A 12,331-nucleotide genomic window follows, 5' to 3' on the forward strand; every position below is an offset into this window, starting at 1 on the left:
CCCCCTGCAACGGACTCTATAAGTATGGACACCGAACACCAAGAAGGAAGGGAAGGAGCCGGATGGGAGAGAGCAGCGGGAAGCAGAGGCGAGCAGCTGGGGAGGCGCGGGGGGGGTGTGCGTGGTCGGGCCGGGGGTGTCCCCAGCCCTGTGGAGGGGACGGCTCCCTGGGGCTCGGCACATCCTCGGCGGGGTTGTACTTAGCATGTACCGGGGAGAGAGGTGGGGGGGGGGAATGATGCTTGGCTGGTCCCCCAGCCCGCAGCCCCGCTTTGGGTGGGGGGGCTGGATCCGGCCTCTTCCCACTGCCGCTCCCGGCGGGTGCGATTGTCCTAGTGTGAAGCCACGGCGCCCGCGTGGAGGGTCCCGAGTGTCCCCGGAGGGGCTCAAACGTGTGTCTGCATCCGCCTCTGCAGGGGCCGGCTGGGGTCCGAGTTTTGGGAAGAAGATTGGGAATGATGGGAGGAGGAGGCGGAGGCCTTGCTGGCCTTGTCGAACTGCACGTAGCCGTCCTGCTTGCCGCTGCTGCTGATGCTGCTGTCGCACTGGGTGTCGAGGAAGGAGCTGCTGTCGCTCATGGAGCCGCGCTGGAACTCGCGCTCGCACAGCTCGATGGAGCTGCTGCCCATGCCCAGCACGAAGCGCTGGCTGTAGTCGTAGAGGCGGCTCTGCCCGCTCAAGGTGCTGTAGATGTTGGTGAAGGACATGCCGGTGGGCACCCGTTGCTTGCTGGCTGGGCGCAGGTCCGCAGGGCAGCCCGACAGCGAGATGGTGGGGGTGGAGTGGTGCTCCTTAAAGGTGTTCACGCTGTAGTAGCCATTGGTGGGGTCCTGGGGGGGTTGAGAAGGCGGAGGGGGGTAGGTTGGTGGTGCCCACCCTTCCCGTATGCTCTGGCATTCGGGGCACCCGCCTGTGCCACCCGTGACATGCAAGAGGACAACCTCAGCCCTCCTGCCCGCAGCGTTGGAGCATCTTCTCGTGCCACCAACGCGTCCCGCTCGGCCCCCTCCAAATCAGAGTGAGGGATGGGTGCTCCTTGCACCCCACTGTCCTGGCACATGCTTTTTTTTTTTTTTCTTTAATCCCCCAAAAGGGTGCTGGGACCACAAAGAAGCAGCAATGCTGGGCGAGGGACAAGCCGGTCCTGCCCTGGAGCACGCACGGGGATGGGTGCCCAGCACCCTGGGGTGCAACTGCCTTGGCCGTATGCCACAGTCCCTCCTACAGGAGTGACCGGGGGGGCTTTGGGCCACATCTGCCCATGGGGCTGGGGACAGAGGGGGGCCATGTCCCTGGGGTCTGGCTCACCTTCAGGTTTTGAAACTCCTTTTCCTCCTCCTTGAGCACCTCAAGCTGCTTCAGCACCGAGTCCTGCTGAAACTCCCCCCGGTCCATCTAGGAAAGGATGCAGGCGGGTGTCAGCATCCCCAAGTACTTGCTGTATCCCCCCCACCCCGGGGCTGCGTGGCCCCACGCCGCGTGGGGTGAGCCCCATGGCATAGGGAGGCTGTCGGCCGTGAGCCAGATTAGAGGACTTGCCCAGGGGCACCCCAGCGGGACAGTGTCGGAGGGCAGTGGAGCTGGGCGGCCACCCAAAAGCAACACAATTCCCTGGGTTATGAGTTGTTTTTTCCTCGCCTCTGTTTAGGACTAAAAAGGCTGGGCTGATGCGGCAAGTGAATTATTTACATCTACCATGGTGAGTGTTGGGGCTGCACCCCGCCTGTCCAAAGCAATCCCCTAAAAAAAACCCCAAACCTCCTTTTTTTTTTTATTGTGTTTTTTCCCCTTCTTTCTTTTCATCCTTTCCTCCTAAGGTGAACTTGGTCACTAACATCTCAAAATCCCAGCTAGGTTTTGGCATTGCCATGATGCTGTAATTAATGTGAAAGCCTTAATTTTATTTCTCCCCCCACCCTGACGCTGGCTCTTCTCAAAAGATTTGGGTCCTGAAGGCTTTTTACCCACCCCAGCCCAGCCAGTGTGGCTGGGACTTGGGCCGGCCCAGCAGGTCAGGAGGGGCTGGAGAAGCTCCTTTTGATTCAATTTGAGCCAATTTTTGCTCACGCTGCTCCTTTGCAGACCCCCCCAGCGATGGATGCTGCTGCCCTGATGTGCTGCTCACCCATCTCTCTCCACCTCATTAGCTTTCCTTTGAAGGCTGACCATAATCCAGGGGGGCAAGGTACACATTAATTAGACCATGGCTTTAATTACCCTTCCTTCAGCAAGTTGGGGTTGTGCAGAAGTGGAATAATTATCAACCAATTTCTCAGCTGCCTTTTTTATCTTCTCTCATATCGATCAGGTGCCTCTGGCCCGGTTTCTCTGCCCCGGCGCTGGGATTGCAGCCGCCCTGATCACAGCCCCAAATCAGCCCAAAAAAATCCCCTTTTAGTGCCCAACTTCTCTTCTCCTTTTTAAAATGGTAAGTGGTTGTGGAAATACACCCTGCAGCACTTTCTGTTCATCTCCTGAAAGCCTTTGATAGGGCTATTAAATGCAATAAATTAAAGTACCTGAGTTTTCCTAGGAAAAAAAAGCCTGTAACAGCCATTGATTTACTAGGGTAAATACAAGCGTCACCGAGGATTAAATTCAGGGCAGCTAAAATGATATGTGGATGGTTTTTGGGTTTTTTTGCTTTTTTCTCTGCCAGCTGCACGCCAGCCCCAGTGCCACACTAAATCCCCTAAAGCATCGCTGCAAAGGCATGGGATGGGGATACATGCGGCCATATTAAAGCCATCGAAAGGGTTTCACAGGTCCTGGGTCAGAAAGAAAAGAAGCCACTTCTCGGACTTGGCTGGTTTTTGGTGTGGGTGACCCAGGCGGTCAGGGCCGGATCTGGAGACGGAGAGGGGACAAGAGTGGGTGAGAACCAGGGGGACAGTCCCGCCGGTGGCAAAACCTCCCTAGAATTAGTAAGTCGGATTTGATGGGGTATTTGAAGCCATTTTGTGGTGTTTCTTGCAAGGATGACTGGAGCGGTCCAGGCACCAGGATGCACCTCGAGCCCCGTGGGGACCCTGCCTCTCCCCGAAGCTGGCAGGATGCCGTGGATTTGGCTGTACCCCGTGGATTTGGGGGCTGCAGTGAGCCCCCGTGCCATCAGAGGGCATCGAGCCCTCGCGCAAGCAAAAAGCGCGGCCCATAAAGCACCATTGCATCGCTTCATTTCCAGTCCCTGCGTTACAGCCAGTCATTAATGTGACCTTTATTACAGGTTGCGTGGCAGCTTAGCCCCGATGCCATCTTGCGCTGTTAATTAGCAGGCGGTGGGACACTCGTTAGCTTGCCTTCCTCTCTTTGCCATCGCTGGGTAAACATGAGCGAGCTAACGCAAGTTAACACAAGTTAACTCCGTTACCAATATTAATAGCGATTACGGATGCAGAGACAAAAAAAGGGTGGGGGGGAGAGGGAAACACGTGAAAAAAGAGATCAGAACTGTCCGAGTGCGCAGCCACGAGCCGGCAACATGCTTGCGGATGTTGGCACGGGCACGGAATGCTCCAGCATCATGCCCAGACTTTTTTCTGGAGCCGTGGTTTTCTCCAGCTGGGCTACACCACCAATATGCTTCGGTCCTTCGGCCGCACTGCTGCCATGCAGATGGCTGGTGATAAAGCCGCCCGTTAGAGCTGCGTGCCCACCATTCCCCCTCCTGCCAGCGCTGCTGAGTCCAAGGGCACAGCCCGATCCCAGGAACATCGTGCCAGGACTTAATCCTGCTTGGCAGTGCTGGGCACCAGCAGCCTTCGCCATCCCAAGACCAGTGCATGATGCAGTTGGGCATGGCGTAAAGCTGTCCCTACCGTTCCCCGTGCCCGAACCTTGCTGGTCCCTCCTGGATCAACGTGGCTAAGGGACGCGATGAACTGCATCCCTGATCGCTACTGCTTCTTGCCTCAGTTTCCCCTGCTGCAAAAGGCAGTGACCCCCTTGATATGATGAAGCATCACATCAGCTTCGCTATGCTGGCTCCTACCATCAAGGGAGCGCATCCCTGCGAAGCAAATTGATGGCTCAAGGTCATTTAAGGCAGGGAAACAGTGCTTAAATTATGAAAATAGTAGCCAGCTCCAGCACCGTGCCTCCTAATCCTCTGCCCGTTGGAGCACCCCCTCACTTAACGCCGCCAAATGAAAAGCCTCTTTCAGCTGGGATGTCAAATGCAACAGACCGGATATTAAATTCTTTGCTTTCATTAGCAGAGACAATATGTTTTTTAAAATGCTGCTGCCTCTGGAGTCCCCGGCTGCGTCCCTAAGCATCTATCCAGACCTGGCAGGCTCAAGGGTGAGCCCCTCGCTCTGGGCGAGGTGCCTCCCCCTTCCCTCACGCTGTGTTTAATTACAATGCTTCCCGCTTGTTGGGTAATTGGATGCCGCTCAGCAGCACTTTTAAACTCGTGTGGGTCAAACCCTACCAGGGGCGAGGGCTGTTGTTTAACAGATTCCTGAGACGGCGGCTTCCTCTGCTCCCACCGGGGACCGGCTGCCGGTGAGGAAACAAGCACACAAATAATAAAAAAAAACCCCAAACCAAACCAACCCTACTGGGATTTCCCAGCCGGCTGAAGGTTTATCACCTTCAAACGCCGGCTCCTGCCTCCACCGCTCGCTGACGTGAGCTCCCACTGTGCTGCCCATCCCACCACCCCCAGGTGAAGCTGCATCACCTCGTCCCACCTCTCCCCCAAAATGTTATTTTTTCAGATGGGCAAAGCGGGTGGTGGAGCGATGCCAGCCAGCCTGCAGTATGTCCTGCCGTACTTCTCGCATCCTTCTTCCTTTCTTGGGAGCTTGCTGTGGCAGAAGCCAGCTTCTCCGTGCTCGTACAGTGCCTGGATTGATGCACCTCAGCACCAATTACCCCTAAAGGTGTTACCTGCCTTGAGATAACTCAGTCCCTGGGCGATGCCCAAACCTCGTGGTGGTCCAGCTCCACTGTGGCTCCACAAAACCTGAGCCATGAGCTGCAAAGGTCACCAAAACTTTAATAGTGATTTTTTTTTTTTTTTTTTTTTTTTTTTTATGTGGTGCATCTTCTCCCTGGCTGGAGGAAGCACGGTGCTGTGTCCAAGCTGGTACCCTGCCAGCAGCATCCGCTGTGGGTGCTGGTGCCTCTGGAAGGTGTTGGCTGTGTGGGAGGGATGTGCTTCCCAAGGCTGCAGTGGCACTGGCCGCTGTGCACTTGGAGCATTTCTCGGGAAGAAAGGCAGAGAAAATGACGCTGTGACAGCTGGGCTGCAGGTAATGAGCCTCACCCTGAATTTCACCTCTGCTTTTTTGATTTTTCCTCTTCCGTGGGGATCTGAGCTGAGCTCCTGAGTGGAAAATGTGGCTGGTGTCGATCTCCAGGCTGTGAACAAAGTGGGAACGTCCCTGGGAGCAGAGGGATGGGTTTCAAGATGGGCACAGGAAAGAGCTGAGCAAGGGAAAGATCATCAACCTGGCTACGGGATGGGTTATTTTGACTGTTCCACCCCAAATATGAACCAAAGGCAATGCCTGGGTCTACCCGCCCGCACTGGACCCCCTTTGACTTGGGATGCTCTTGCCTGCCGGTCACTTTGGGATCATCTCTATCATCACGATTGCTCCTGGCAGTGGGGATGGTTCCTTGAGGATCACCCGTCCCATTTCACAGACGAGGAAACTGAGGCACGGAGTTCAATCAGCCAGGAATAAAACGCAGTCACCCAGCCGTGATAACAGAGGAGGTTATGCCACGTCCGAGCCAACGATGCTCTTCAACCCCCTAATCACAGAGGAGGCTCAGCTGAAGCGGCGTGCCGATGCAAAGCACGCCGGCAGGACAGAGAAAGCTGCTGTTGTGATTTATTTTTTTCCAGGCTCAGACCCTTTAACGGGCTCCTTTGCCTCCAGCCACTGGCTGCTGTTTGCTCTCTGGCCCCTGCGGGCTGGCAGCCTTTCCCCTGCCCGTAGGCAGCACCTGGCAGAACAGCTAACGGAGGCGGGGGAAACGGCACTGAGACAATGTGAACATATGCAAATCAGACAGCATGACGTGTATCCTAAGGTGTTAATGAATTTATAGATGCATGAATAATTATTTGTGAAAAGCACGGAGAGCTGCGGAGGTCACAGATGGCTGGAGAATAACAAATGCAATAGCATTTAGAGGGGGGAAAGAAGAGTCACGCTGGCACTCTGCAGCCAGAAACGCTCCGGCAAGGCAGAGACACCGTGGGAAACGGAGGAGCAAAGGCACCATCCGTGGCGCAGAGGGTGGATCTCCGCTCCCAAAGCTTGGCAGGAGCAGGTCGAGCCATGCTGGACCTCAGGGGCTTGGGCAAGGATCCGGGATGGGGAATGAAAAGGCTGATGCGAAGCAGCAAGGTGTTGAGCAGAGGGGAGCTGTTAGCAAGCGTGGCCTGCTCTTCGTTAACATCTGCATTAATGATCTCTCCGTGAGAGCACCCAGCATGTTAATGAAATTCGCAGTTGATGTTAAACTGCAAGGTGTTATGAACATTGTTGAGGGCAAGCAGATCATTTCAAAGGACGCCGTCGAGGTTGAACCCAGGCTGGAAATATCACAAGAAGCTTAGGGAAGGCAAAGGAAGAAGCAGTGGGGGAAATAATGCTGGTACGGGGAGGAGGGAAAGCAGGGAGGTCTCGGGGTGAGGGTAGGGAGCAAGCAAGGGGTGCTGTGCTCCTGCAGGAGAGGTCTCATCACTGCTCATTAGCAAGGATGAATTTTTTTTAACTTGATCCATCATTTCATTGACAAACTCAGAGCATCTTATTAGGAACGTGTTTAGCCTCCAAAGCCTGGGTCTTTAATGGCCAGAGAAGGACGGTCGCACTGGCTGCTGGAAACAAGGAGTAGGATGAGGGAGAGCGGGGCTGCCCGGGGACTGAGGAGAGAAGAAATTGGGAAGTATTTAATGGGAATGCTCTTGTCGAGGGCAGATGAGGATGGGGGGGCTCCAGTCCAGGCAGGGAAGGGGGCTTTGATGTCTTCTTCCAGCCAGTGCCAAATCTGCCCAGCGTCAGGGTCGGAGACTATGGCCCATCTCTTCCAACCTCTTGAACAGCGTTGCTCCAACAATGTTATTTCCAACTGATGTATCTTCAGCAAAAGCGCCTGGATTTGGCAAAGAGAGGGGGAGAATCACCTTCTCCCGGTCCAGCAGCCAGGCGGTTACGCTCTTTCATGTTGTATCCAAAAGTACTCAACTTTGCCTGCCCCGTTCGCACTTAAATAGCCCCTTAATACCGTGTTGTAACCAAACCACCTCTCCAAAGTCTTGCTAATAAGCTAAAGCTCTGTAAACCTCTCCCCGTAAGGCATTGTTTTCCCAGCTATCAAATAAATGTTGTCATTTTTTTCTGCACCATTTCCATCCTGCCAGCAACCTTATTGAAATGTGCACAGCACAGCTCTGCACTGCTCCAGTACCAGCCTTATCAAGGGCACACGTTGATGTGAAATCACCTTCTGGCTCTGACAAACAATCTAAGAAAGTCCCCACCATGTCTTGCAAGATCATGTGCCTGGCCTTCCATGACCATCCTCTTCCTCATTTACTCGTCAGCGGTAAATGTTCCTCGTATGTCTCCTCTGCTGAGGCTTTGTGCATGCTGCTAGCTTGGTGGTTAAGGTCTTGAGTGGCATTTGAGCTGATCTCAGCCCCTCCTTTGGAAGCCAGATCGGGGCTTGGCGCTGTTGATCACTGTCTATACAGATGGTGGTACGGGGTCCTATGGAGAGGAACCTCCTCATTGCCCTTCATCTCAGCAGATTGCTCCAAACCCGAGTCCCAGCCTCCACCGTCCTTCCACCGAGTGAAGCCTTGCAAATCCCACTGTGGATTTGCAGACTCCTCAGGGCAAAACCCTACTGGGAACAAAGGGTCTTGCACAGAAACCTTAGTGGTGCCGGGATAACAAGCCAGATCGCCATCTCCTCCCACCTCTCATTTTGAGGCTCCTTTGCTATATATGTGCACCAGCAGACATTGATTCTGCCCACCCTGCGATGCTCAGCCTTGCCTTTCCACCAGCAATTCATCGAATAGCTTTTGCAGACAGGGCATACTGATTCTTACACGTGCTGCCCAAAAAACTGGAGGGTTAGAGCAGGAAAAAACCACCCAGCAGCCTAGAAAGCAGCCTCTTCAATCCCTTCTCCCTTTCCTGTCTGCTCTTTTCTCTCACCTTTTACAGCCGCTCACCTTGCTTTGCCATTTGTTTGGCTTCTATTTGCCACCTACGATATAACACCAGCAAGCAAAAGCAAAGGCAAATTGGGGCTGAGACACAACGAATGGCGGTGACAGCAGCGAGAGGAGCAGCCGTGGCCAGGCTGCAAGGATGCGCCAGTCCCTGCACTGAGGCTGATTTTTCTGGGATCTCAATCATCGGCATCTTGCCCTGCCCGTGTGGTTTGGTTCCTTCGGGCAAAGGCAGCAGCCCCAGGAGGGTGACACCCCCCAGGTTATTACAGACCCAGGTCCAGGCTGGCCCCACACTCCTGGCGTTAGCAATCTGCAACCAACTGTGTGCACATACGTTGTTTTTGCACATATAATTCTCTAAAGTGCATCCAGGAGAGTGCAGTTCTCGCTGGCTAATTAGCTTATTATTATATTGTGCTCACCTATTGCGTGTCTACTTGCAGTCTGCAGCTCTTTCCCCACGCTAGGTGGTAAATTTGCTTTGCAATCAGCCCGGCGGGCAGCTGGGCTACTGCAATAAACCTCTCCCAGCTCTCCCTCCTCATTAGCAAAGTTTCACTCGAGGAGCTTTTATGGCAGGAGAATGTGTATCTCAAAAGCAAGATTTTTGGAAGAGCATCTTTGCCTTGAGTGGGGATTACGGCACTGAACTACACGTGCCTGGGCTCGTTACCATCAAACACCCAGAGTAATTGCTTATGGGGAAAAGAAGTAAATCCTTACCATCAGCTGCTTGATGGTTGGGTGCTCCTCCGTCTCCCTGCCAGAGGCTGGCTCCTTGTGTACGATCTCCACGCGGATATCATTCTTGGCAGAAACCACACCTTTGAGATCTGGGCAAAGAGCGAGATGGAGAAGGGGTTAGTTGAAGGCAATCGTGGAGCATCCTCAAGGACCCAACTGATTGCTGAGAATGTCCAGCAGCACTGGGGAAAATTAACCCCGGCTCAGCAAGCCCACCCGAGAACTGGGGGAGCAATATTTGCATTGCCGTAAGTTATGGGCATGTGAAACCTTCACCTCTGGGGAGCTCAGATTTCTATTTTAAGTCTTTTGGGAGCTTGCTTAGTCTCTGCCATACTCATGCTGCTATTAACAGGGGCTGGGCTGCATCAGGACTGCTCAAACAGATGGCAGGCTGTTTGTCCAGACTGCTGATATACAGTGTCTGCTCGGCGAGCACGTGAAATATTGCTCCTGAGGGATGCATCAGCTCTTCTCTGATGCCAGGAAGCCCCTGAGAAAAGCCTTCCCCAGGTTTGGGGTGCAGATGCATATGGAAAAGGCCAAAGATGTAGCCAGGGCTTTGGGAATGACAAAATCATCCCTGGCTGCTGCTCCAAGCAGCCTGTTTTCATGCAGGGCAGAGAGAAACATTTCTGGAGAGACTCTCTGCCTTCCCTGAAGGTGTCAGGCGTGCTTTGAAGAAGTCACTTTAGCAAAATTAAACCAAAGACACTGAGCAGCAGGAGCAGAAACGGCCGCGCAAATCCAGGATGAAAAGCAGAGATGGATGCAAATTTGAACAGCGAGATCTAAACAGCTCCCAGTTTTGAAGCCGGGCTTCAGCCTACGATCTGGCCCTCACCTCCTAGGATGGCTGCGCCAACCCTCCTGGACCCAAAACTGCCTTGAAGCGCTGGGCTCGTTAGATCTACCTCCAGCCGAAGGAACCAGCAGCGCCCTGCCAAGCCAGGACTGCACCGACTTAGTCCAGCAAAGGCTGGACCATGCAGGAGGAGACAGTGAGTTTATCTGTAAGCCAAACTGAATCATGCAACCAAGACCAGCTTGAAGCTCCAGCCTTGAATAAATCCATCCCAGTGTCCTGTGCCCTCGGCATCTGCAGCCCTGCTGTCACCCCCAGACGTCTCTGAGTCTCAGGGTGCAAGGTAAAGGGTTTGGCTGGGAAGTTACTACTGCTTTTTCTTTTTTTTTTCTTGCTGGGGCCACAGTCCTGGTGCCGGAGCCTCCATCTTTAATCACAAGGAGAATCTAATTACTGTCTTGCACATTCTCTCCCAGGAGTGTTCCCCCTTAAATAACTCTGGGCTGTTAAGTCACCAAAGATACAACAACAGACGTGCATAAAAGTCTTATTTTTTTTCTTTTCCAGAGCCTCCAGGCTCAGTGTGTCTGTACCTGCTTCATTTTTTTGTTGCATCTCCCCAAAGCAAGGCCAGGAATTGCCTCCCCCAGTGCCATTAGTTGCGGTCGACGGCCTGTTGCAGCCACCAGGAGATGCTTTCTCCAGAGTTAATGCTGGGTCGCCTTGTCCCCTCTGCCAGGAGCTGTGCGGAGCCGTCCCTGCAGCCTGCCAATGGGTTTTGTTTGCAGGCTGTTGTTTTAAATGAAGCAACAATGCTCCGGTATTTGTCCTGGGAGAGGAATCTGCAGGTAGGAAATGAGTCCCTCTCCTGATATCCAAGTGCTCTGCTGGTCCCATCACTCCTGAGCTGCTCTCTGTAGTACCTCTGCTGATTTCACACCACTAACCATGATGAAAGTCCTTTCCTCACCTTCTCAGCCTGGTGCTTCTACCTTCCTAATGCTCACCTGCCGCTGGAGATAGCTGTCACAGCATCCAGTTTGCATTAGCACCTGCAAAACTGGGATAAAAGCCCTTCGGCCTGGGACAGCTAAGTCCTTGCCTGCAGGTTTTTGAACCATGGGTGTTACTCAGGGGCTGGTTTAGCTGCTGATGCTCCCAGCTCCCCCCAAAACCAAGGAGAGACCCTGTTTTGACAGCTCCAAGTGGCTTTTGGAGCCACATGATGGGGAACCAAGCAGCCCCACTGCCACCAGCACCCCTTGCTCCCTGCACGAATCTCAGGCTGGGGAACCCCACCTGCACCCAGGATTTGCTTCGTTACCACCGCGTCATCCCTCTCCTCGAGTGGCAGCCCTGGCGAGCACCCGGCAAAGCCTCTGTTACCGAGCTGGCATTCCCGGTTGGGTCCGGCTCTCTGGAAAAGGTTAAGCTGTTCCTCCTCCTGTTTCACTTTGGGGAGGGAAGGGAGATCAGGGCAAAGATCTTTGCTGATCTCTTTGCTGATCTCTTGCTGCTCGCTTGCGCTGATCCCAAAGCGAAGCAGCACAGAAACCTTGTGGGAAGCACGGGGACCCGTGCTCTGGTCTGGGGATGCTGCTGACCTTTCCCCAGGACATGGCAACCAGGGTCTCCACAGCATCCTACACTGTGGGAGGTGCCGAACAGCGGCGATGCAGGGAAGATGCCCAGACCCAGCAGCTCATTGCATATAGGAGACCAAAAAGTCCTAAGTGGGACAGCACTGGAAACACGGCGGAGAAAAGGGACTTCAAACACTGCCACGCCACCATGTCCCCAGTACCCTCTTCCCAGTATATATCCTCCCATCCCTAGGAAGGAAAACACCTCTTATTCCTGATTTACCCCTGGGAATCCAAGGGACGAATCACACAAGGCATCTGGGTGGGACGGGGTCGTCCCCTCCTGGAAGAACAAGCTCTGCTTTTTCCCCCAAAGACCTGCCCATCCTCTGCACGCTTCCAGCTTGCGAGGGACTCTGAAAGCTGGCACCTGCACCACGTCTTTGATCTGTTGTCATGGCATTAGTGTTAAATTGTATGTCCTGTAAAGAACCCTGTGCCATCTGGTTACATCAAATAAGAGGAAGATAATGAACCACATGCTCGCCCCTGCTCCGAATGATGCGGTGTGGGGAAAGCACGGCCGATTACATCTGATCATTGACATGGTAACACGGCTTGGCACCTGCTTTCTTCAGGTGCTCGAATTGCCCGTCACTGCTGAATGATCTCTGCGACATTGAATTGGCCTGCTCTTGGGTCCTGTCCATCAGCAATCCTTCCGCAAAAAGCAAGATTAGTGACTGCCCCCCATTTAATTTGTTAATACTTGCTCATGGAGGCTGCAAGAGTTCAAAAAAACCAGGGGATAAAACAGGGAGAGGCATCATTATTGCTCTTAAAATTAAGCACATTTCTGCCGCAGGAGGCCATACATTCATACCCAAATCCGGGAGGGGCTGGTGTCTTTGATTGCTTTGCAAATGATCAAGAGGGGGAAAAATAAAAAGAAAAGAAAACCAACTGGGTTTTCTGGCACACACACAC

At 53.6% G+C, this 12,331-nt stretch overlaps 1 protein-coding gene across 2 annotated transcripts in view; it reads right to left on the reverse strand.

Moving 5' to 3' along the window:
* Positions 1-180: 180 nt before the first annotated feature.
* KIRREL3 (kin of IRRE like 3 (Drosophila)) overlaps positions 181-12,331 on the reverse strand; it is a 123,666-nt gene continuing 111,515 nt past the window's right edge. For both annotated transcript variants that reach the window (XM_010581374.1, XM_010581373.1), the window contains 3 exons: positions 8,936-9,045; positions 1,309-1,395; positions 181-830 (listed from right to left, as the gene is read on the reverse strand). In XM_010581374.1, the coding sequence (XP_010579676.1) occupies positions 387-830; positions 1,309-1,395; positions 8,936-9,045 (641 nt within the window). In that variant the 3' untranslated portion in view covers positions 181-386. The remainder of the gene's footprint in view (positions 831-1,308; positions 1,396-8,935; positions 9,046-12,331) is intronic.

The sequence above is a fragment of the Haliaeetus leucocephalus genome, unplaced genomic scaffold, assembly GCF_000737465.1.
Source record: "Haliaeetus leucocephalus isolate CR32 unplaced genomic scaffold, Haliaeetus_leucocephalus-4.0 Scaffold773, whole genome shotgun sequence".
In the NCBI taxonomy this organism is placed as follows: Eukaryota; Metazoa; Chordata; class Aves; order Accipitriformes; family Accipitridae; genus Haliaeetus; species Haliaeetus leucocephalus.